The following is a 25,888-nucleotide window of genomic DNA, read 5'->3' as shown; positions in this document are numbered from 1 at the left end:
CTGCCAACAAAATACCCCGTCTGCTGTGGGCACCCAGCTAAGCTCAGCACCTAAATGGTCCCAGCTCAGGCCTGGCCGATGGCAAAGAGAGAGAAGCCAACTGTTGCAGGCTGAGGACAGCAGCGCACAGCAGCTCCTTCCTTTAGAGAGGGGTCCCCAGGCAGGCTTCCGGGATCTGCCTCCTGGGCGAGCCACGCCTCCCAGACCCACTGCAGCCACGCCTCCCCGACCCACTGCAGCCACGCCTCCCAGACCCACTGCAGCCACGCCTCCCAGACCCACTGCAGCCAGACTAGTCAGGAAAAAAAAAGTCACAACCAGGAGCGAGCCAAATGAATCGACAGAAGCCTTAGCACTCAACCCTACCGTGTGCTCGCCTGACTCGGGAGTGTCTGGAACCGAAGAAGTCATTCACACACTCCTCCTAGAACTGGCCACTCCAGGAACACCAGGCACCGCTATCCCTTCCCCACAAAGCACTGACGGGAGCCACCAGCCGGCAATGATGCAGATGCTTTCAACACAGGAGCAGGATGGCCGTGCAGCCACGCTCCCCTCAACGCATTTGCAGGATGCACTGATACCATGGGGGTGGCAACAGCCACACGGCAACATTCCTACCACAGCGCCAAAGCACACACCTACCACAGGACAGCTGGCACACTGCACAGATCCCAACAAGGTTACATCGCTCTAACAGCTTTAGGAGCTACAACATCTGCTAAGACTTTATTGAAGGTATATTGAAACACATAACACACCATTAGGGCAAAAACGGTAACTCAGAGTGGACACCACCATCACAGATATCCTGCTCCAGAACATTCTACCGTTGCCATTCTGTTCCTTCCCAGGGATGGGACAATCCATGGATCCAAAAGTTTCTCACAGTAAACTGAAGATTACAGTTTGCTTCTTTGCGAGCCAGACACCTTGCGCTATACCGTGCTGCCCTCTAGTGGCGTCATTACACCAAGCACCCGCCAAACAAGCAGAGAGGGAAGGCAAGGCGAGCCAGACACCTTGCGCTATACCGTGCTGCCCTCTAGTGGCGTCATTACGCCAAGCACCCGCCAAACAAGCAGAGGGAAGGCAAGGCGAACCAGACACCTTGCGCTATACCGTGCTGCCCTCTAGTGGCGTCATTACGCCAAGCACCCGCCAAACAAGCAGGCAAGGCCATCTTGCTCCCTTCTCCCTGGCTGCCTGCTGGGTCAGTGCGCCTGTGCCAGAGGACCTCTGACCAGTGACAGGTGTCCGGGAGCAGATGGGACAGTTCTAAAGCAACGTCACCTTGCCTTTCAAATAAAAAAATACAAATCTCCTAACATAAAAGTCATAAACTTCAAATGAGTTTCCCTTGTTATCCTAGGTTGGCTTCTGACAGCATGATGGCTTTATTTTTCCTGCCTTCTGGGTGAAGTGACACAGAGTTCTAAAGTGTTCTCTGAAGTAGTGAGGAGCTGAGATGACTGAAGCAGCGTCCACCTCCGTGCTGGAGAAGGCCTTCGGTGCCAAGGTGACTGACGCTGCTCCTGGAAAGACGCTAAGCATCTGAACAAACACTGAACCCCACAGCGTGACCACGCACACGACAGGGAAGACACCGCTATCGACTAACTCCAGTCAAGCCCCTTCTCGGAGCAGCAACACAAGCCTCAACCACTTCAGTCCCACAGTGATCACAACTTCCCCACCTCAGAGCACACCCAGTCTCCTGCCCCTACACCCCAGAAATCAGCTCAAGTCCACGTCCCAGAAGGTTCCGTACCCCACCTACTGTGTTCCACGCCTGTCAACAGTGAGCTCAGCCCCGCCTCGCCTCTCACCTGCCTTAGGTTCTGTCCACTTGGCTCAGAACTACACTCCGTCCCCTGCCACATGCTTGCTCCCTAGCCATGCCGGAGCTGACCACCTCTGTGACTATTTCCCTTGAATAAATCCACTCTGGTTGTGAGTTCGCACCCCATCGCCTCCCTGTTTGGTGCCTGTTTTCTAAGACCTTGCATGTGGTACCCAGGCCGATGGATGTGCACTGACACCACGGGCTAGCGCATCCTAAGCAAGCGAGGCAGGGGAGAGCCTTGGAGTAGCATCCCATGGAACAGGAGGAGAGTGACAGCCACTTTGGAAAGCAATAGTCAAACTGTGCATCATGATTTTAGAGCACCTGACAGAGGGGCTCTCACACAGCTGGACACCTATGCCTTTTCTAGTAGATGTGGTTAAATCCTTGCCAGAGAATTGGAACATGTTTTCTCCAACATGCTCAATCCACACTCCACCGCTCTCGGGGCAGGCATTTGGCCGAGGAGTTGAACCACCAGGTCAGACACCCACATTTATTTTGAATGATAAGAGTGTCATCCCTGAGTCCAGCTTCCCGGTGAGGTGCACCTTAGTGGCTGCCAGTGTCAGCCCTGCCACTCAGCAGAGACCTGGAGGAATCCAGCTCCCCGTTCTGCCTGGTCCAGCCCAGCCACAGGTGCATCTGGGCGGTGACCCACGGAGAGGGCCTCTGTTTCTCCCCCCACCTCCCTTGATCACCTTCACCTTTGTCTCTCAAAAGTTTAAACTCGGGCCCAGAGTAGTGGTCTAGCAGCTAAAGTCCTCGCCTTGAACATGCTGGGATCCCATATGAGCGCTGGTTCTAATCCTGGCAGCTCCACTTCCCATCCAGCTCCCTGCTTGTGGCCTGGCAAAGCAGTGGAGGACGGCCCAAAGCCTTGAGAACCTGCACCCACATGGGAGACCTGGAGGAAGTTCCCGGCTCCTGGCTCCTGGCTCCTGGCTTCGGATCGGAGCAGCTCTGGCTGTTGCCATCACTTGGGGAGTGAATCATCGGGAAGATTTTCCTCTATATATATCTGACTTTGCAGTAAAAATAAATAAATCTTTACCAATTTCACAAAATTAAACTCAAATTCTCCTTTGAACTCTTGAATTCACGTAAATGCTCTATGATTACCCAAATCCAGGGGTCACTTAGCAAGAAAGTCCTGTGATGGAAAGATCAGAAACGGGAACGCACCTGCACAGAGCGGGGAGAGAGGCAGCTTCTAAACTGTCAGGTGCAAAGAAGTGCCTGCAGCACAGCCCATGACCTGGTGCTCTGATGGGCAGCTCCGATGCCCTGCACATGTGTTGTTGTAGGAACCCCTTTGTTTACCAATCGCTTTCCAGCTGAGTCTCAAGGTTCCTTTTCTAGCTGCATTCCTCTGATTTCACTAAGATCTCAGAGGAAGACTGCGGCTGTCTGTTGGTGTGAACCACAAACCACGGAGCCAGAAGCCAAGAGAGACATTTACACAAGCGGAGATCTGATCATCCGGAGCCCTGTTCCCACCTACGGTGCAGCATACGCTCGGTCAGGTGTGTGAAGGAGACCGAAAAATACTTGAAGGAATCCATACTACCAACTAGCAAGAAAAATAATGTGGCTGAAAGACGGACAGAAGACCAAGATCAACCTCAGAACTAACCAAAAGTTACATATGAAGAAACGGTGCATTTCATGAATCATCAGAACAATGCAAATTAAACCACAGCGGCTACAGCACAAACGCCACGTGCTGGCAAGGGTGTGGAGGAGAGCCCTGCTCACTGTCGGTACGGATGGAATCACTGTGACAAACACTACTGCAAATCCAGCGATTCCACTACTGGCCTGCACGGCCAAAGGAACTGAAATCAATATGCCAAACTAAATGGAAACATCTGCTGATTTGGGCAAACCTTTTCCTGAAATTCAAGGAGAAGCTGTGGAGCGCGCATGTCTCCCGCAAAGCTTGTGTGTGTGCCTCGCTCCCACTTTCGCTGCAACATCATTCCACTGGCTAAGATGTGGAATCAAGCTGGGTATCCCGAAGAATGGAACAGCAAACTGTGGTCTGCTCACAGAGGAATAAACACCCAGTCTTAAGGGGGAAAAAAAGGAAATCGTGCTATTTGTCACAATATGGATGAATCTGAAAGGCAATACGCAAAATGAAATAAACCAGGCACAGACAAACACCACAAGGTCAGCTTCCTCCATAGGAACCACGAACTCATGCAGCAGGGTGGCGGGTGCCTGGGCTGAGGCAGGCGGGACGTTCAGATGTGTGCCAAAGCACACGAAACTCCAGTTACAAAGGATGAAGTGTGAGCGATCTGCGTTCCAACATGGTGACATATTTTGTAAATCACTAAATGAGTATAATTTACATAGTCTCATCACAAAAAAATGGGAAGTGGGGCCAGAACAGTATGGCTGGTTAAGCCACTGCCTGCAGCGTGAGCATCCCATGAGGACGCCAGTTCGAATCCCATCTGCTCTATTTCCAATCCATCTCCTAGCAGAAGCACCTGTGAAAAAGCCGGATGAAGCCCCCAGCTTCTGCCTAGCCCAGCCCTGGATGTGTGACCAGTGGATGGAGGATTTGTCTCTGTAACTCCTGCCTTTTAAACAATAAACAAACCTTCAGGGAAAAAATGAAGTATGTGAGGGGACGCACAATGAATTATCTGTAATGAGCCATTATACAAATACATACTTTAAAACATCATGCTATGTGCAGTAAGTATGTACTGTCTCCATCATTTGAAAAAAAATAAGAAGTCTTGATCACTTGTAGTGATGAAGAACAGCCAGCCCACTGGTCTTACCAGCCCACAAAGCCATCGGCCTCGCCCTGCCAGTGCAGCTGCAGGAAGTCTTGAAATTCCATCACCCTGCGGCAGGCTAATGTTTAACCTGCAATTCTACAAGCTCACGCAGTAAGTGCTCTGGGCTCCAGGCTCCGGCCACAGCCTGCCCTCACATAACCTGCAATTCTAAACAGCCCACAATGATGCTACAGCTATCCAAGTACCCTTGGAAGAGAAAAGGTTTCCCATCCCTGAACAGCTCACCCACAACACTCAGCCAAAAACACCAGAGACCGTGGCCATGAGTTGTGTTAGGCATATCTATGAAGCCTGAAGCAGCTTCCTGTTTTGCTGGCACAGAGCACAGAGAAGGTCATTAAATTAATGACACGGGGCGGTGGGGAGGAGGGGGTACAGAGTGCACCCAGATGCGCCAGTCAGCAAGCACAGGGAGAAAATGACCTGCCAAGGATGAAAGAGAAATGAACAGCTCATTCTTTGAAAAGGCCACACTGTTTCTCAGGAGTTAAGGAATAAAGTTGGCTACAAATTTAAAATCATTTTCAAGTACATGAAAGGCAGCCTTCTGGAAACGGCAAAGAACCTAGCAAGACCCTAGCTGGGAAAAGCTGCTAAATTTCAAACATCATGGTTCATCTGAGCTTCCTTCTTCCCCTTTTCCTTGTTTTCAGTTACAGATAATCCACTTTTCCACAGGTTAGAAGCCCCCAGTGCAAGGGCCGACAAAGTTCCAGAAAAGCACCCTGATGGGGAGACATGGGGGTGGGAGGGACTGAGAGAAGTAGGTGAAAGGCCCATACCACCGTGCCCAGAGTCCGGCTTCAATGTGGGCTCAGAGAGCCGAGCCCGACCAAGGGCGCTTTGCTTGTATCATATTGCACCCCCAAGCCATGGGAGAAAACTTAAAGATGTCACCTCAGGTCCAAAGAACAATTAACTGCTGGCGAGCTTCACCAGCTACAAGTTAAAAGTGCTGTGTCATTCTAGTATACTTAAGGCAATTACAAGTAGCATCATCTCTCAAATGGACCCAGGAAATTTCCTGAAAGGCATCCTCTTTTGGAGAAACAAAGAATTCAGGTAACAAAAGAAAAACAGAACAAGTCCTAATACTTCTGTGTAAACTTGGTGTTGGCGCACTGCGTTGGCATTAAATACGTGCTGTTAGAACGCGGCATCCAAGGGTGGGCTGCCAGCCTAAGTCGAGGTGCCTGCTTGCTGTGGTAGAGTGCCCAGGTCCACTTCCGGGCTGGAATTCATGATTCCAGTTCCTGCTAGTGCAGGCCTTGGGAAACAACAGGGATGACTCAAGCAGTTGGCTTCCTGCCACCTGCAGCCCAGACCTCACTGTTTCTGCCTCCAGGCTTCCCCCTGGCCCAGTCCTGGCCACTGTCCCATCTGGGGAGCAAACTCTGGCAAAAAAAAAAAAAAAATCTCTTGATTTCTCTCTCAGCCTCTTCAGTTAATCCTTACAAAAAAACACAGTACCTCACAGGATCCCACCTACTCGGCTAGAGTTTAACACACTTGACAAGCCAGGGACTCTTCAAGGTGTCTGAGCCAAGAGCAGTGAGTGAGCAGGTGAAGCCCCGGCATGCCATAAGGGTTCCCTGTCTGGTTAGGACGGCACACTGAGTCACCGCAGCAGCAAGTCAGATGGAAGGCTGAGCATCCTTCAGAGAAGCCGCAATGACCCGAAATCCAAAGCGCTCTGCGTGTGACGTGACAGCGCACGGGGAACGTTCCAGTCACAAGACTTATGTTTCACCTTCACAATTTACTCCCACACACCACATAGGGGGCGGGCACTGCTGTCCCCGTTGGAACCCACATTTCACACTGGAGTTCTGGTTCCAGTCCCGGCTCCCACATGCTTCTAATCCAGCTTTCAGCTGCCTGGGAGGCAGGGATGGCGGCCCCAGGGCTTAGGTCCCTGCCATTGAGGTGGGAGACAGTGGAGTTCAGAGTCTCTGGTTTCAGCCTTGTGGAGCTCCAGCTGCTGTAGGCACTGGAGGACTCCCACAGCAGGCAGAAGAGCGCCATCCTTCCCCCCTCCCTCCTTCCCTTTCAAAGGAATAAATATTCAAAACACATGCACATGAGTATGACGAATCTGTGTTTACTCTTGGATCTCATCCCCATACGTTACACTCAAATATTCCCAAATTTAAAAAACTAATCCCAAGCCCCTGGGCCCCCGCCCTGGGAATACCACACTGTCATCTCCTTACCCTTCAGTGAGCTGCTTTTTGGCTATTTCTACATGGCTCCCTATCAAAATAGCAGTTCACAGTGGCTTTAGCTAATGGTGCTTTGAGGGGCAGCGCCTGCCCCTAACACCCAGTGTCACGTCAAAGCAGCTGGTGCAGGGGGCTGGGCAGTTTCTGCAACAGGACTCAATGAAGCCAGCCTTTGGAACAGAGAAACCGAAGGCACGCTCCCACAGGGGTCAGTGTGTATGCTGGGGTGGGCAGAGAACAGAACGTAAGACAAACACAGGGTATTTCCAAGAAACCATGGAAAAGATGGAACTAAAAGACATCGCATGCTACCCACGAACCCTACTTTGAACACCCTGTGTATCATACTGCATTTGGGGAAGTACTGTGGAGAAATAGACTAAGGAGAGGCATCCAGGAGCAGGGCTGAATTTCAAATCCAGTGGCTCGGGGCCAGCATGTGAACCTGCTGTCTTCAGCACCAGCATCCTATCTGAATGCAGGTTCAAGTCCCAGCTGCTCCACTTCTGATCCAGCTCCCTGGTTATGGTCTGGGAATGCAGTGGAGGATGGTCCAAACCCTTGGGTCCCTGCACCCATGTGAGAGACCTGAAGACGCTCCGGGCTTTGGCCTGGCTCAGCCATGGCTTTTGTGGCCAGTCAGAGATTGACCAGCACATGCAAAAACCTTGTCTCTCTCTCTAATTCTGCCTTGCAAATAAGGTAAAAATTAAGAATCCTAAAAAATAAATATGTTGGCTGGAAAAGATCAGAACAACATGTAAGTAGACTCACAGATGAATACAATAAGTACTTGTTAAAAACTTAAAGTACCTGAAATTTTACATCTCAACAAGAGGACGGAAAAAAAAAAAAAGAAACCAAAGGGAAAAAAATAAACAAGCAAGTTGTGTTCTTCATCTACCCGGAGATCCCTCTCGGGAAGAGAGGCAAACTCTTCCCACAGCCCATTCACCAGCTAATCTGCGAGGGAGGCACTGTAACATATTTGCAGGGAGTGGCCGGAAGGCGATGTCTCTGGCTGGTGATCACGAGTGAGAATGGCCAAGTTCCCTCCCAGATGACAAGGTCTAGACTGCACCCGGACCCAGGAGACACCAGAAATGGACAAGTGTCCGACACAGAAGTGAGGTGACGGTGATGACAGCATGAGTGAGTCAGGCAGATGGCAACGGGCTTCCCGACACCCGCACGCAACCGTGGACACAAATTGCAGGGGCAGGCCCTGGGTGAGGCCGCCCACAGTGGAAGAGGGTCCTGGTTCTAAGTCCCCTCCAGGGAGCAGCAGGGAACTGGGCTCACATCACCCACATGGGACTCCTCGTCTGGGTTCTTGGCTCCACTCCAAGCCTAGGAGCGTTCAGGGAGCACATGATTCAGCAGATGGGATCTCAACTGCTCACTTAAGATCTCTAATAACGCACGTGATGGAGGCAGAGCAGCAGCACCACCTCCACCAGCCCAGCCCGGCAGAGCCTCCCATGGCCTCACAGGACAGCAGCCCACTGCAACAGGGCCAGGTCAGGGTCCTTACAAGCTCTGAGCAGCCGGTCTCACAGTTCCGGATCTGGGACATTGTGCCCCACTGGGCCGGAACAAGCCCTGGCAGCACTGGTAGTGTCCCCGGGGCTCCCTGCGGTCCCTCCTCTTCCCTTCCCTTTTCATCGCTTTCAGAGGCAGTGACCGACTTTCCAGTGAGGCCTCTCATCAGCACCCTGCTCAGTCTCCGGTTGCAGCCAACTTCCCCTGGGACAGATGCCTGCTGGGCGTGTTCTCCCCCAAGTGTCATTACTCTAAGAGTGCCGCATCAACCTTTGTCCACACACACCAGAAGGACCCGCACGCACACACAATCACACATTTGTACACCCAGGGTGCTGGATCAGACAAAACGGAAAACGCAAAGTCATCTGGTCCTCGCAGGACACCTGAAATTAACAGGATTCCTGGAGACACACAATACTCACCTAACTCCAGAGTGCACTTGGTAAACTACCACCCTGCCCAGGCCGGATGGCTCCAAGCAGTCGGCCCAGCAGCCGGAACCAAACAGAAGGCTCAGGTGGGGGAGGCCCGGGCACTGGGCCCCTTTCTGGTTTCCACCCCCAGAATCTTTCCTGAGCATCCTGTCATGTTGGAGAGAGCTCGTGAGCTGTAAACACAGGTTGTTCTGCTGTATCAACTTTAGATAAAACACCAGCGTCACATACGTCCAGCCCTGGGAACCTCCAGGGTCCAACACGGTGAGTGCCCAATGAGTGACAGTCGCTGCTACAATGACTTCAAAGCAGCAACACGCGACAAGGAAAGGCCCTTTCCACATGGTGTGTGCAGGATCTCGAGAAAGGGGACAAGCAAGCTTTTAGCCCATTCAACAACATACTCCAGACGTGATCACGGGCAGGTGGCCACTTATAAGGCAGAGATGAGGGTGGGGCAGGAGGAGCGATCTTCTGGTTCACTCCCCAAATGGCTGCCAGCAGCCAGGGCTGACCTGGGCTGAAGCCAGGAGCCTCGAACTCCATCCAAGGGCCAGATGGGGGTGGCAAGGGACACAAGTACTCAGCCACCTTCTTTTGCTGTTTTCTCAAGCATCAGACTAGGGAGCTGGATCAGAAACACAGCAGCTGGGAGTTGGGACTGGACCAGCACCCAAGGGCGATACTGTGCTGCAGGTGACGGCTTATCATCAGCTTCAAGAATCATCCCAATTGCAGAGACATCAGGGCACAGTGGGCTATGCCACTGCTTAAGAGGCCAGCATCACTTATCCCTACGCCTAGTTCCAGTTCCACCTTCGCTTCCTGCAATGACCCTGAGAAACAGCAGGGTATAGTTTAAGCTCCCGAGTCCCCGTCATCGACTGGGGAGACCCAAACTGAGAGCCCAGCTACCGGGGAGTGAGGCAGTGGGCGGGAGAACACTGGCTCCATGCCTTTGAAACACACACAGTTTTGAAACATGTAAGCGGTGAGCTCTGCCTTGGAGAGCCCAGAGACACTGCGGAAGGACTTGGAGCAGGGCTCAAGAACAGAAATTGGAGGGAGATTGTTGTCCAGCCTGGCATGGATTTCCTGAACGCGTCAGCAGGACACTGCTCCGACCAGCAGGCACAGGCTGGGATGACCTTGAAGGCTCAAGTCACACGCCCAGGTTTCCTCAGGACTGGGCCCAGCACAAATTGTGCCTTCCTCTTTACACAAAACAATGCTTTTTTTTTCAATGATTACACATTCAACTTCTCCTCCTGGCCCAGGAATTCCTGAAGGCCAAGCACGGGGTTCATTCATCTTTGGGTTCCCAACAACACATAACTGACTTTCACTCACTTTCTGTTCTTTGAAAGGCAGAGATAGACAGTGAGACAAAGGTCTGCCATCCAGTGATTCATGCCTACAAGTGCCCAGAGCAGCAGGGGCTAGGCCCAGTCAAAGCTAAGATACAGGAACAACCTGGGCTTCCCACAGCGGGGACAGGGACCCAAGTTCCCCAGGTATCACATGCCACTTCCCAGAGGTATGCAGCAGCGGGAAGCAGGGTCAGAAGTGAGAGCAGGGACTTAAACCTGGATTCTCCAACATGGGATGCGGGATTGCCAGCTGCACCTTACACACCCTGCCATACCACACACTGATGGCAGACCACCTGACCTTTTGACCCGACTCCCCCATGCAGAGGAAAAAATCTGTTATGCTTCCTCGTTCTTCTGCAAGTTCCTGCATATTGCACTTTAACAACAGGTTTAATCAGATATTTTTAAAGTTGCAGCTTTCTCACAAGTGTTAGACACTTAGACACCGTGGCTGCATGATGCAGGCCTGACTCTGCGCCCCTCCAAGCAGAACTCGCCTTCCCAACACAGCTCTGTGACAGCTCCCTTCCCCCCAGCCCAGGGATGCCTTCTGCAGGCCGGGACTGGAGTGAGGTGTGAGCACCACTCAACACTCCCTCCTCAGCTCCCTGACAACACACCCACAGTTCCTCCAGTGTGAGCCACATCTGACCAGACCAGCTTTAACTGGTCAAGGAAGGTTACAGAACTTTTGGGGCTGGCCGTGTTGCATGATGGGTCAAGCCACTATTCCTTACAAGTGCACTTCAAGTCTCCATTGCTCCATTTCCAACCCAGTTCCCCTGCTGATGAGCCTGTGACAGAAAAAGATGGCCCAAAAGTGTAGACACTGGTAGGTATGTGGAAGACTTGGATAGAGCTCCTTGCTCCTGCCAGGCCCAGCCCTGGCTGTCAGTACCATCTGGGAACTGACCCAGCAGATGGAAGCTCTCTCTCACGCTCCCTGTTAATTCTGCCTTCCAAACTGCATGTGAAATATCTACATGAATTTCGAAGGTGCAGCCCTAAGAAGTTACTGGTCAAGACTGAACCAATGCTAAGGTCAATGTTTGGGGATATAGAGCATCCAAAATAAAATCAGTAATGGGGAGCTGGGAGCCATGAGAGGTATTGGAATGGGAGGGATGTGATGCCAAACCATGGGAGGGGAGGAGATACAGTATGCATTCCAGGCCAGTGCTGAGGGAAGCAGGCTTCAAACAGCACAGGTGGAGAACGCACAGCGGGACAGCCTAGAGGCCCCTTATGCAAACACACGGCTATGGCTAGGTTCCCTAAGCCAACCAGGAGCCTGGAGCCTGCTGAAGGCTGGATGAGTCCTCAAGGCAGGCAGGAAACCAAGGGGAACCAAGATGGGGAGGCAGGGAAGGAAGGGGGGGAAGGGAAGAAGAGAGAAGTAGGCAGAGCAGAGGGAGCTAAAGAGTCGGAGGTCGGAGGTGGATGGAGGTCAGGGAAGCACTAGGAGGCACCGATCTCAGCAGGCAAGGCAGCGACCACCGGGCTCCCCCCAGGGGTGGCCAGCCAGCCTGGCCAGAAGGAAGGGCAGGGAAGAGGGGAGGCAGTCTGGGATACCAGGACTTCCAGTCTAGGAAGGGGAAGAAGCAGAAGCGTTAAGGGGCACAGGCAGAGGAAGCTGCGGGTTGTTGTCCCAGGAAAGCAACACAAAGCCCAGAGAGCAGGAGTGCCGATGAACTGCGGCCCACTGGGGGTGGACAGGGTGGGCTCCAGGCACTGCAGCAAAGTCTAAAGGGCCGTGGCAGGCAGGTGCAGCAAGTGTGGTTAAGCATCAACCAGAGGGCAGGCGCTGGGCAAGCCAGAGGGCCCGGATTCCCTCCCCGATGAGGCATGTGCAGGACCGGAGCTGGGCCTGGTCCCTGCTGCTGCCAGCATGTGGACAGTGACCCCCCAAACGGGAATTCTCTCTGGGCTTGCCTGGCTGTCATTCTAAAGAATGTGTGAGTGTGAGAAGCCTGACAAGACAGAAATCAATCAACACACATAGCGACCACATGCACCCATATTACAAATACCATCAGCCCTGACACACAGCAACGCGTCACCCTGTCACTGCTTGGCCCGGGGCCACAGAGCCCTGGGAGGCCATTGGGGGGGGGGGGGTATGGCACATGCAGGCCTGGAAGTCACAGGAACAGCCTCAGGTTGAATGGGAGAATGGGCCACAAAGTCTCTTCACCGCTTGTTCTTGCTCTCTGGAATAGAAACTGTCCATGATGGAAAAAACGGGCCCAAGTGATCTCTGGGGCACACTGCCCTCCACGCCCGGGGACCAGTGGGTGCCTCTTAACCCCCATCTCTGCGGGGCTACGAGGCGAGCGAACACTGCCTTCAGACCCACTAACCAATCACCGCTCAGTGATTCCAGTCCACTTCAGCAAGGTCTCTGCCCCAAGTTCGTCAGCCACGACAAGAACCATGATGTCTGGCTCTGGTGAAATCAATCTGCATGTGTCTGTGTGCATTTTTACACCAGAGAATGTATTCCTTCACGGAACAGCAATTGTGGTACTGCATATGAAGCTGCTGCCTTCAATACCAGCACCCTGTATCTCGATTCCCCGCTGCCCCACTTGCCCAGCTGGCGCCCTGCTCATGTGCCTGGAAAAGCAGCACAAGGTGGCCCAAGCACTGCGGCCTCTGCACTCACACGGAAGACAAGGATGAAATTCCTGGCTTCAGCCTGGTCCAGCCCTGGCGATTGAAGCCACTTAAAGTGAGCCAGTGGCTACAAGATAATTCCCATTCCTCCATGTTAACTTGCCTTTCAAATCAATTGCTCTTGTCAAAAAAGAAAATGCATTCAGCACAGAATAGCCTAAACAAGCCTCACAGGAGAGCATCAACTCGATGTATGTGTTTGTTGCGTACTTCCTACACACCTGCGCTAGGGCCAGACTTTTCCGGGCCGCAGAGAGACCTAACACCTCCTTATTATTGCCTAGCACGTTTCTTCTGTACCACCTATATAATTTTTACTGAGTTTTCCTAAGAGTTTTACCAAGGAGTTGACTTCATTGTACTGAAAAACTCAGAAATTAAGACTTGGTCTGGGGCAGCTGCTAGGTGCAATGGTTAACGTGCCCTTGGGATGCTCGTCTCATACCCGAGTGCCTGGGTTCAGGTTCCAGCTGTGCTTGATCCCAGCTTCCCGCTAATGTGCACCTGGAGGATGAGCGGGCAAAGGCGCCAGTGTCTGGGTTCCTGCCACGCATGTGCAAGGGTAGGATGGAATTCCCGTCCCCTGGCTTAGGCCCTGGCTACCGTGAGCAACCAGGAAATGAGGCAGTAGATGTCAGGAAAGGCAAAGAGGCTGAGATCTGCCAATAAAATTGTCTTAAAACCAGAGACACACCCGCCTGCACAGGCAGGGCCCAGGAACCAGGGTTGGCACGCTGCATCTCAAGCCCTTCCGCGGTCTCAGGAGGGGCTTTGCATTTAGGTGTGCACAGAGGGTGCAGCCTGCAGACTCTATGTTCATTATTTTTGGTCCCAAAGCACAGAACTCTAAAAATAGTGGGTTTCATAACCACAGAACACAGCACAATGCCGCTGCCCCGCATCCCCTGCCAAGTTCTTGACCTCTCAGCTTTTGTTCCTTGGAAGAGGGAAAGTCACATTTGAGTGGAGCTGAGCAATGACTGCCCGGCAGTGCCTCTGCACTGGGTCATCTGAGTGCTGCAGCCTGCACCAGCGCCGCTCAGGCGGCATCTCACATGGGTGTTTGACAAGACCACTAGACCATTCTACAGCGGCCACAGGCAGATGCTTGGAAAAGCCAATTAGTCAATTAGTAATTACTTCTCAGCCCAGATCTTGAGCTCCAGGCAATGCAACATATTGAGACAATGTAGCACATCCACAAAAGTGAGGTTAAATTCTGTTTCTTAAAAAGAGAGAGAGAGAGAGAGAGAGAGAGAGAGAGAAAGGAAACGCCTTCTGTAGGCACAGCTGTCCGGCAGAAATTATTCCAGCACGTGCACTCACCCACGTTCCTAAAGAGCGTATGTCAGTCCTGCCCTCAGTCAAAGGTTGGAAATGAAGCAAAATCTTCAGTACAAAGACAAGCTAAGAAACTGCGAAACTGGGACCTTAAATTTGAAAACAGCTGATGAGGAAAGAACTGTACAGCTTAAATAAGTTAAAAATAATTTGTAAGAATCTTAAAAAAATATATCATACCACAAACCATCAATCTTGCTTCACAAGGAGAAACGACTCTTGTACTCATTTTCAAATGCATCACACCTAAGACCGGAAGATTTCAGAGTAACTTCACCCGCGGGCGCCCGCATTGCGCAGGGGAGGAAAATGAATCGCAGTAATTCAGTTCTCTCCTCACACCAGAGATTCCTCGCCCATAACACACCGCGCTTCTGTCCCCGCCACAGCTGTAGCCCAGAGCCAAAGGGAACGGCTAAAAGCTCCAACACTGATCCTATTGAAATCACCACCAAAGCTTGGCTGAACAAAAAGATAAGCCATAGCTGGGCCCTCCCCGAGGGACGAACCTCAAAAGCCAGTTTCTCTACCCAAAATCTCCGGCCATTCCAGAGAAGTGGGCGGTGACTCCAACAAAGTACAACTTTGCAAATCAAATCAAACAAAAATCCCTGGCGTTTCAGAAATTTCGCTCGGGACAAACAAAAGTGTTTCCGGAGGGAGGATAACATGGAGCCCTGGGGAGTTCAGCCCCGCGGTTTCTCCCGGCGCTGAGACGCCCGTCTGCGAATCAAGCTGATGCGCCCCACCGCTGCGCTCCTAGCTCTGCTTCCCGACCGCAGGGGCCCGTCTTCCGTGAGACAGCTCCTTTTCCTCCAGGAGCCGGGGGATCCGGGACGTCCGGACCCCAAGGTCACAGCCAAGAGCAAAGCTGCGGGACCAGTTACCACACTCGCGGCCAGAAAAGCAGAAATGAAGGCAAGCTGTAACTTCGGTTTTGTTCATTCCAAACAGAAACAAAGTTCCACCTCAACTTCCGGAATTCCCTGCAACGTGACCTCAACAGCGAGCGCCTTGAAGGACCAAACAGGTGAGGGGTCCGGCCGTCTTCCTCCCCGCACCTGCCGCGCGCGCCCGCCCAGCCCTTCCCCCACCCAGGCACTTACCAGTGGCGTCTCCGGGCGCCAAGGCCGGGAAGATAGCCGTCACGGGGCGTCCCAGGTGTGGTGAGGGTCTGCTCCATGGCCGAGGGGTCCCGGGCAGCAGATAGGCGGGGTTCGACTTCCTCCGGATCGCCACGCGCCTGAAGTTGTAGCCTCCCTCGCCGATCGCTGAGCCGTCGCCGCAGGATCGCCCGCCGTCCTCCGGCCTCGGCAGAGCGCTTGGCGGGCTACTCCGCAGTGATCGGTCTCCGGGAGCCGTTGCCTGCATGCCCGTGGAAGGGGAGCGCGGCTCGAGAGCGGGGTTCGGGCAGTTCGGCTCCCACTCCTCCTGCCGCAGCCAGCCCTGCCCGAGCCGGGCGCCTCAGGCCAGCTTTCAGCGTGGAGAGGCCACCCGGGACGCGCGGTGCCCAGCCAAGCGCTCAGCAAACCGCCCAGCAAACCGCCCGACTCCCAGCAGGCTCGCCCGGAGACTCCGCCCCGCCGCGCGGCGGGCCCTCCCATTGGTCGAGCGGAGCCGCGCGGTGCGCACCTGCGGCTGCTCACCTGCCGCACCGAGGACGGCAGCCACGCCCTGGGCTCGGGAAGGTGAAGCAGGTGCGAGATACGCTCGTGGGTCTCGGGCCTTTGCGCGTCCTGGAACTCCGTTGTTAGCCGTCTCGGATGAGGAGTGGGGCGTCTCACCTGAGTCGTCCACGGGCTCTGCGCTCGTCCGCAGGCGTCCACGGTCCTGCAGGGCACAGGGACTCAGAGGAGCTTGCGTGGGTGAACAAAAAGCCCTCCTCCCTCACGATTTTGTTAGGGATGCATTTTGGACTTCTTTCCCATTGGCAGGTCGTCGTGTATTTTTAACACTGGCTGCAATAGTGTTAACACAATAAGCTTCAAGACAATAGCGTTTTAAGTAAAATATGGGCAGCTGCCTCCCACGGTCCTCGGAAGTGGCCCTGGCTCCTCGGACTCAGGCATTCCGATATGGGTTACAGGTGTTCTGAGTGGTGTCGACATTGGTGCCAAACTCCAGCTGCACTTAGGAATCTGATAAAGGGCAAAAGGATGTCTCACTGCAGGTGTTTGGGGCAGTAGATTTTCTGCCTCTTTGAATTTTATTTTAAATAGAAACAGATTTATAATTTCTTCATTTTATTAGATGTATTAACATTTGACTTCTTTTCTACATATTCCTGCTTCTTCAAGCTGTGCACTTTGCGTGACACTGTATTAAGACACATCAGTGGATGTGCCTATTCTCAGATGGAATACAGTCACACGTGTGTCTCGTCTGACATTACTCTTCTCCTTGTTACTGCTGCTGATTGCCTTCCCAAAGAACGCATTTCCAATGGACTTCGCATTTGGCAGCTTTGTTCCACAACGCTCCATAAATCCAGTCAACAGAACTTTATTCATAAAATTTCAACTTACTATAGGTTAGGGAATAAACTGCTGAATATCATCTCGGACATGGTCTTGACCTACTCTGCATTTTGTTTATCAGATATGCCACTAATTTGTCAATACATTTTCAGTGAACAGTGGGCAGGGTCCCAGCATAGGATGCTGAGTGCAGGATCACCCTGTCTCTGACTGACACAATGCTAAGTGCTAACCAAACCCTGCATCTTTCCCTGAGGCACACAAGGACGCTGTAGTTGAGCCTCCCTTTGCAGATAAGCAACTGAATTCTGATCAAAATGTCATGGTCGGGCCCGGTGGCATGGCCTAGCGGCTAAAGTCCTCGCCTTGAAAGCCCCGGGATCCCATATGGGCGCCGGTTCTAATCCCAGCAGCTCCACTTCCCATCCAGCTCCCTGCTTGTGGCCTGGGAAAGCAGTTGAGGACGGCCCAATGCATTGGGACCCTGCACCCGTGTGGGAGACCTGGAAGAGGTTCCTGGTTCCTGGCTTCGGATCGGCGCGCATCGGCCCGTTGCGGCTCACTTGGGGAGTGAAACATCGGATGGAAGATCTTCCTCTCTGTCTCTCCTCCTCTGTGTATATCTGGCTTTGTAATAAAATAAATAAATCTTAAAAAAAAAAAAAATGTCATGGCCAGCAGTGGGCTGACTGTCCTGACTGGAGCAAGCAAAAATTAGAGTGGGTGAGGGTTGGTTGGGCTTAGCCGCAGCATCAGCTGGCAGAGGCTGGCACTGGGAGCTAACTCTGAAAAGTCAAATGCCAGAACCACCTGGAGAGTACATAATCTGGGCGTGGGAGTGGCCTAGTAGGGATATAGTGGGCACCTGCCTCACAGTTACCACTCCCACTGGACAGCACAAAAACCAGGACAGGGGCAGGCATGGCTAGACAGAAAGGCACCTGCTAGTAAGTGTGTGGGCTGAATAGTAGGTTGGTTGGGTTGAACTAGGCTTCAATGCCCATTGACATGTACAAGAGCTAAATGGGATGTGCGACATACTGGACGAGCCTGCAGTACACATTGGCAAGCATGGGGGCAGGTTTGGTGGGGGTTATGAGGAGTCGCCCCAACTAGGCTTCAGCTCCCACTGGTTTGTGTGAAGACCGAGTATAAAGTGGGTAGGATCGGGCTGGACTACAACACCTGTTGGTTCACAAGGAAGACAGGGCTGGAAACAGAACTGACCCAGCAATAGCAACGACCAGCATGTGCATAAGCTGTTTGGTGCAACAGACAGTGTTGGACCCTGTACTAGCAAACTCATGCAAGAATCAGATCTGGGAACATCTCAGATGAAGTTTCTTTGGAGATCCCTTCAACTGAAATGCTGATCTCAGAATCCCAACCATGAAAAGACTATGTCAGCCAGTGGATTCTGAATAGGTTTCATTGCAATTGGAACGGTGAGATTGGCAGCAATCCAGAACTGTTGAACTATCAAATCCGCTTGAGCAGGACCCTCGGAGCGCGCCTCACGTTGGGGATCTGGGGTGGGTGGAAGGCTGAGTGGGGCTTTTCCCTTTGTTTCTCCCCTGACCCCAGACACAGGAAAAAAATAATATTAGTGTGGAAACAATGGTATTACCCACTTTCACCCTGTACCCCTGACCCTTTGTATCTTAATCAACTAAGTAAGAATATTAAAAAATAATTTTAAAAAACTGGTATGGCCAGCAGTGGCCTGTTCTCCCTCTGCCCCAGCCTGGCACCGATACAGTGAACCTCTCTGCCTGCCTCGTGAAGCACCACAGGGCTAGGGGAGGTCGGGCGGTGGGGTCTAGAGTTCCGCACTGGCCAGAACTGCCTTCCACACACAGGGCGGAGCTGTGAGCCCAGAATCACCCATTTCCTCAGTAATGGACATAAAAATCATCTGGGAAGAATGCATGGGAAATTGTTTTCATACATGTGGTTTTGTTTTGACTTATTTTTATTTGAAAGGCAGAGAGAAGAGAGACAAAGACCCTCTTATCCACTGGTTTACTCTCCAAATGGCTGCAATGGCAGGAACTGAGCTGACCTAAAGCCAAGAACCAGGAGTTTCCTCCAGGTCTCCCAAAACAGAATAGGATACAAGTACTTGGGTCTTCCCCCACTGCTTTCTGAAGGCATTAGCAGGAAGCTGGAACAGAAATGGAGTAGCCAGGACACAAACAGGGCACTGAAAGGGTTCCCTCATCCTTGGATCAGGGAGATTGACAACATCTCAGAACTATTGAAACTACCTGGGCAGAACCCTTAGAGCATGCATCATATTGGGACCCGGGGTCAATATTGGGTGGCTGTTCCCCAACCCTGGGTGCTGGGTCGGATGGAAGGCTGGGTGTGACTTTCACTTTATCTTCCCCTTCCTCCCAGATACAGGAAGAAGAAATAGAAAATTTGGAAACAATGATCACACCCACTTTTCCTTAACCCTCGATCTTCCCCACCCTGATCAACTATGTAAACATCATTTAAAACATTAAAAAAAAAGTCCCCCTCTCGCCAACACCAGCCCAGGACACACTGCAAAGCTGGATGCCCCAGCGCTGAGCACCTGGTGAGGCAGCCATCACCGGCCATAAATGGCCAGGTCTGTGATATTGCTCAACTGTCACATCCCTCACAGTGGTCTGCAAGGGAATGTTTGTTAACACCCAGTAACCACGACTACTATGAGACAGAAACAAAGCCCCATGATTAATGGGAACTATAGAAAAGTGATCTATTGATGTGCCCTCTGTGAGCACCCAATACCAGACCCACAGGGATCCCTTGCCTGGGGGGACTCCAGGGTAGCAGGAGTCCCACTTTCTCAGTTCTCTGGTTCTCCATAAAGTCTTAGATACAGCCTTTGCTTTTTTTAAAATTTATTTATTATTTTTAATTCATTAATTACATTGTATTATGTGACACAGTTTCATAGGCACTTGGATTCTCCCCACCCCTCCCCAAACCCTCCCACCATGGTGGATTCCTCCACCTTGTTGCATAACCACAGTTCAAGTTCAGTTGAGATTCCCCCGTTGCAAGCATATACCAAACATAGAGTCCAGCATCTTATTGTCCAGTCAAGTTCAACGGCTTCTTAGGTATACCCTCTCTGGTCTGAAGACAGAGCCAGCAGAGTATCATCCCAATCAATTAAAAGCTCCAACATACCATCAGCAAAAATTTACATCATTATGGAATTAATTAAATACATGTTTGCCTTAATTTAAGATGACATGATGTTATGTATAACATGTTATGTTAGGTATGTTATATGTTGTGTATAAACTAAAATTGAAATGTCAATGAGGTGGTCACAGAAGGTGGTTAAGAACTCGCATTTACTTTTACCATATTGGTTACTCATTACACCCTTTGCTTTTGACCACTCTCACGATCCACATTTTAATTTTTCACCTTGAAATGAGAAAGTGACTCAGATTCCTGAAACACTAGGCCAAACACCCACTTAATCTTAGAATCTTAGAAGAGAAAAATGAAATAATACATCACTTATTGTGGCAAAGTAAGTTAAATCACCCCTTGGGATACCTACCACTTTAAGTTTTGGCTCTTCTACTTCCCATCTAGCTTCCTGCTAATGCATTCTAGGAAGGAGTACATGATGGCCCATGCCTGGGGCCCTGCTGCCTGTGGGAGACTTGGCTGGGGTTCCAGGCACCTGACTTCAGCCCTGCTCAGTCTTGGCTGTTGTGGACATTTGGGAATTGAGCCATATCTTTTCATTTCTGCTATTCTGCCTTTAAGTAAAATTCATAAACATTTCAAACATGTACTCAGAAAATTAATGATAAATCTTTTAGTTACTCGCTCTGATGCATCACTGGATAGGAATTTAAAGAAACGTTATCAAAGTAATTAAGGCCAGTGCAAAGAGTGAATCATGCTGTGTTGGCAGCACAGGGGGTGGACACACAGGTGACATCTTAAATCCTAATTAAGGAAAATGGTGCCTTTTTTTTTTTTTAAGATTTATTCATTTTTTTATTACAGCCAGATATATACAGAGGAGGAAAGACAGAGAGGAAGATCTTCCGTCCGATGATTCACTCCCCAAGTGAGCCGCAACAGGCCGATGCGCGCTAATACGAAGCCAGGAACCTGAAACCTCCTCCGGGTCTCCCACGTGGGTGCAGGGTCCCAATGCATTGGGCCGTCCTGGACTGCTTTCCCAGGCCACAAGCAGGGAGCTGGATGGGAAGTGGAGCTGCCGGGATTAGAACCGGCACCCATATGGGATCCCGGGGCATTCAAGGCTAGGACTTTAGCCGCTAGGCCATGCCACCGGGCCCTGTGCCTTTCTTTTTTTTTTTTTTTTAAAGATTTATTCATTTTATTACAGTCAAATATACACAGAGGAGGTGAGACAGAGAGGAAGATCTTCAATCCGATGATTCACTCCCTAAGTGAGCCGCAACGGGCCGATGCGCGCCGAACCGATGCCGGGAACCTGGAACCTCTTCCAGGTCTCCCACGCAGGTGCAGGGTCCCAGTGTCCTTGGGCCGTCCTGGACTGCTTTCCCAGGCCACAAGCAGGGAGCTGGATGGGAAGTGGAGCTGCCGGGATTAGAACTGGCACCCATATGGGATCCCGGGGCTTTCAAGGTGAGGACCTTAGCCGCTAGGCCACGCCGCTGGGCCCCCAGTGCCTTTCTTTTAACAGGAACTCAGAAAACTGTAGGATATTCTCAGCTGGCAAAAACTGAAATATCTAGTTCGTGTGTGTGTGTGTGCGCATGCAACTTTATGCAAGGGTAAACTAGATGTTTATTTTGTGCAGAAATGACTTGAAATCCATGCAGTTTCTTCATAAGATACATTCCCATGTCCTTTTTGAAGACCCCCTCATTGGTTTGGCCATGTGGATACAGAAACCCCTCCCAGAGGCTTTGCATAAATGTCAGGTGTCACCTGAGACTGCCATGGTACAGGTCTGACCTTGTACTGAAATTGGCCACTATTGCCTCGGAAAAGGAAGTGGTTGATCAATATCTTCTAAAAATCATTTGGGGACTGGAAAGGAAGTATTTCGTTTCTAAAGCGAACAGTCTGGCCTCGTACCTAAAGCTGCAGAGCCTAGAGGATGACCAACGTGAATCAGGAGGAACTACGCACAAGTCCGAAGGAGGGGAGGCCTGAAGGTGAGTTAGTGTGGAGAGTCACTCCCTGACAGGAACACAGGCAGAGAGGGGGAGGGAGGGAGAACCTGCGTGCCAGAGACAACACCCCATCCACTGAAGCAAACACCACCCCTCCAGCTGCCCACAGGCTCAACCCAGGTCTCCCGTGTGGACGGCAGGACCCCAACCATCTATCTGACTCATCACTGGAGGCCTCCCAGGATTTGTATTAGGAGACAGGACTGCAGCAGAAGCAGGATTCCAACCTGATAGGGGAGTCTAATATAGAACACTTGCGCCCAAATGATGGCTTCTTTTTGGAACACAGCAGGTGTTTCCCACACTTTGTGGCTTCAGGAAAGAGGGGACTACTGATCAAGAGCCTGTGTGAGCTCTGCCAGAGTAAGGCTGTGCTGCTCACAGCATCCTCAAGTCATAACGCTGACACCACCCCCACCACCTCACTGGTGTGATCATCAATTCTCACCACGTCTCGGCTGATCTAGAGGGTATTTAACACATGGTTCTTGAATAATCTGTTCAATACCTCAGGCAGTTTTTCCACCTGAAAATAGACTCAGTCAGCAGTTCCGGGGTGTGTCCCCTGAGGCTGAGTGTGAGTGTCCTGACAGCCCCCTGTGGAAATATAAGTATTGATCAATTAAGAATGGCAAGTGCCCAGACAATGCATCACCCAACACATATTCCAGTTTCCTGTGCTTGGTATTTGGTGTGATTTTTCTTGACTGGTTGATCATGCAGGAGTTGAGATTCCATTGAGATATGTAGATGTGGCTAAGTAATATTCATGTGCTGACAGCCTTATGAGTTGGCAGTAGAAGACTGCTTATAGGGGAACAGTGTGCTTTGGTCACAGGCAGCATTATTACTGAGAGAACACGAAAACAGATATCCACACATGGAGCTCACTGGATCTTATTTAATGTTCACCATAGAATAACACGAGGTTGGGCACAAGTGGTGTGGTGTAGCTAAGCTAAGCCTCCACCTGCCCAGCATTTATCTCAATATGGATGCTGGTTTGAGTCCCAGCTGCCCCACTTCTGACCCAGTTTCCTGTTGATATACCTGGGAAAACAGCAGAGGATGACCCAGGTGCTTGGACCCTGCATCCACATGGGATACCCAGAGGAAGCTCCTGGCTCCTGGCTTCATATTGGGCTAGCTCTAACCATTGCAGCCATTTGGGAAGTGGCAAAAACAAGCACTTAAGCCACTCTCCACAGCTGCTCGGTCGTGTGAGCAGGGAGCTGGTTTGGAAGCAGAGTAGCTGGGACTGGAACCCACACTGTGATGGGAAACGCAGACACCTCAGTTGTGGCCTAACCTGCTGTGCCACAGTGCCCACTCCTCACTCCCAGGGTTCTGATGCCATGCACTGCGCATAGAGCCCACCGAGATGTAAGCCATGCATGTCAGAGTACAGAAGGGAAATGGCACGGACACCACATATTCAAACATGGACTTTGGAATAGTCAACATCCAATAAAACATATTTCCAAGGAGCATCTTGGAAAATCTTGCTTTTCCCATCAACCATTCTGATCACAAGAGGACATGATGTGTTACGGATGCCGACAGGTTGCCCTTGTCCAGTCCAAACAGCCAGGTGCCTGCGAAAGCATATTTTCAATTTTTTTTATTCATTTTATTATAGCCAGATATACACAGAGGAGGAGAGACAGAGAGGAAGATCCTCCATCCGATGATTCACTCCCCAAGTGAGCCGCAACGGGCCGATGCACGCCGATCCGAAGCCGGGAACCTGGAACCTCTTCCGGGTCTCCCACGCAGGTGCAGGGTCCCAATGCATTGGGCCGTCCTCGACTGCTTTCCCAGGCCACAAGCAGGGAGCTAGATGGGAAGTGGAGCTGCTGGGATTAGAACCGGCACCCATATGGGATCCGGGGCTTTCAAGGTGAGGACTTTAGCCGCTAGGCCACGCCGCCAGGCCCAGAAAGCATATTTTCAAAGACACCCTTAGCCTGAGTTCATGTGTGCAGTCAAAAATCACAAAATTCAGCAATAATAGTAACAGTAAAGTCAGCCTTATCCTTGTACCTGCTGAGAATTATAGAATTTTTCACTGGAAATAACTGAACATACTTTAAATAGGTAAGATTTTATCATCTGGCTTGTATTTCATCTTTGATATTTATTAACTGTGCATGGCACTTACCTGGGCATAGAATGTAATATCACTGCTCCTCTAACAAAAACATTTAGTAACATGATTTTCTTTTCTTTTCTTTTCTTTTTTTTTTAAGATTTATTTTATTTTTATTACAAAGTCAGATATACTGAGAGGAGGAGAGATGGAGAGGAAGTGGAGCTGCCGGGATTAGAACCAGCGGCTATATGGGATCAAGGCAAGGACCTTAGCCACTAGGCCACGTTGCCGAGCCCATGATTTTATTTTCTAATTAAGGACTCAGAATTAAGAGAACTATTCATGTAAAGTTGATTTTAAACATATAGTAATCACTATTAATTCTACTGAAAAAGCCCAAGTTTAAATTGTTTTAAAAGATTTATTTATTGCTGTTGCAAAGTCACATATATACAGAAAAGAGAAGAGACAGGCAGATCCTTCGTCCGATGATTCACTCCCCAAGTGACCACAACAGCCGGAGTTGTGCTAATCTGAAGCCAGGAACCTAGATCTTCTTCCAGGTCTCCCACATGGGTACAGGGTCCCAAGGCTTTGGGCCATCCTTGACTGCTTTCCCAGGCCACAAGCAGGGAGCTGGATGGGAAGCAGTGCTGCCGGGATTAGAATTGGCGCCCATATAGATCCCAGCGCATTCAAGGCGAGGACTTTAGCCACTAGTCCACAGCACCAGGCCCTAAATTTGGTTTTATACAAATTCAACGAAAATGGTAACATTTGACAGTAAACAGCTCATGCAGAGCTTACCAATGTGATAGTATCTGTTTTACCTTGGCATGAGCAAGTTTATGGGAAAATATTTGAAACAATACCCTTACTTTGATAGAAAATTTGAATGAAAGGGTATTTGAAGGAAGAAGGAGTTGGAACGAAGAACTAGAACTACCTCCATGTGCCTGAACTGGCCCAGGTCACATGGCCAGCAAAGAGCAAAGCCAAGATACAGGTGTAGACATTTCTGATGCAAAGCCCTATTTTCTACTCTTTCTCTTGTCTTCTTTCAGAGTGATGAGGGTTAGGAACCAGGAAGAGAGAAGCTGTCAGCATGCAAGACAAGCAGTCCAGGAATGGGGTCCTATCCAGCTTTTAAAAAGAGGCCAAGGAGCATGCATCTGCCTGGCAGGGAGACGGAGCTCACCAAGTGGCTTTCTCTGAGACCTCTGCCATTTTGAATCCACTCCATGCTAAAATCCAGCATCTGCAGAGTTCCAGGAGCCTCCGTGTGGCAGAGACCTGTGTAGGAGACAAGCCCAGCTGGGCTTGGGCCCATGTGGCAGCAGTGGGCATTGATGAAGCTGCAATGCGGAACCATACCCAGCCACACTGACCAGCGGGGCTGGGACTGGCACAGGGCCCAGAGGAGCAGGAGCAGCAGAGCAGGACTTCGTTGTGGCCAATGTCACCTGCTGCATGGCTCGCAGCCCATCCTTTGGTCTTCCCTCACCTAAGAGCTATGCATCCCTACCTCTTCCTGAGACCCTACCTTCCGTACCATCTTGCCCCCTCTGGGACCATAGAGTGCTGGGTGCTGCTGCACATGCACTCCAGAAAACATCCTTGTGTCCTCCCCGAGAGCTCTTCATGCAAACAATCCAAGTTCTCCCTCTGCAGGCACGGTGTCAGCTTCTCACCCACCCTGAGTGTGGATCCTTGCAGACAGCAGGTGTGTGTGTATGGAGGGGCGTGGCATGCGGGCAACAGAATGGCCCAGTCTGGTCTGCCCTCATACATCCCGATTCTATGGATGCTGCAGAAAGCAGCATGGCATTGGCAGCAGTGACATCACACTGCTGTCTCTGTTTGAG

The 25,888-nt window shown here is 51.1% G+C and overlaps 1 protein-coding gene across 1 annotated transcript in view; it reads right to left on the bottom strand.

Annotated features, from left to right (window-relative positions):
- Positions 1-15,767, bottom strand: part of FGD4 (FYVE, RhoGEF and PH domain containing 4) — a 136,406-nt gene extending 120,639 nt beyond the window's left edge. The window contains exon 1 of the mRNA XM_058655653.1: positions 15,366-15,767. Within this exon, the coding sequence (XP_058511636.1) occupies positions 15,366-15,630 (265 nt within the window). The 5' untranslated portion in view covers positions 15,631-15,767. The remainder of the gene's footprint in view (positions 1-15,365) is intronic.
- Between the last annotated feature and the right edge of the window lie 10,121 nt (positions 15,768-25,888).

The sequence above is a fragment of the Ochotona princeps genome, chromosome 27, assembly GCF_030435755.1.
Source record: "Ochotona princeps isolate mOchPri1 chromosome 27, mOchPri1.hap1, whole genome shotgun sequence".
NCBI classification, from domain to species: Eukaryota; Metazoa; Chordata; class Mammalia; order Lagomorpha; family Ochotonidae; genus Ochotona; species Ochotona princeps.
This window is presented reverse-complemented; position numbering and strand designations above follow the sequence as displayed.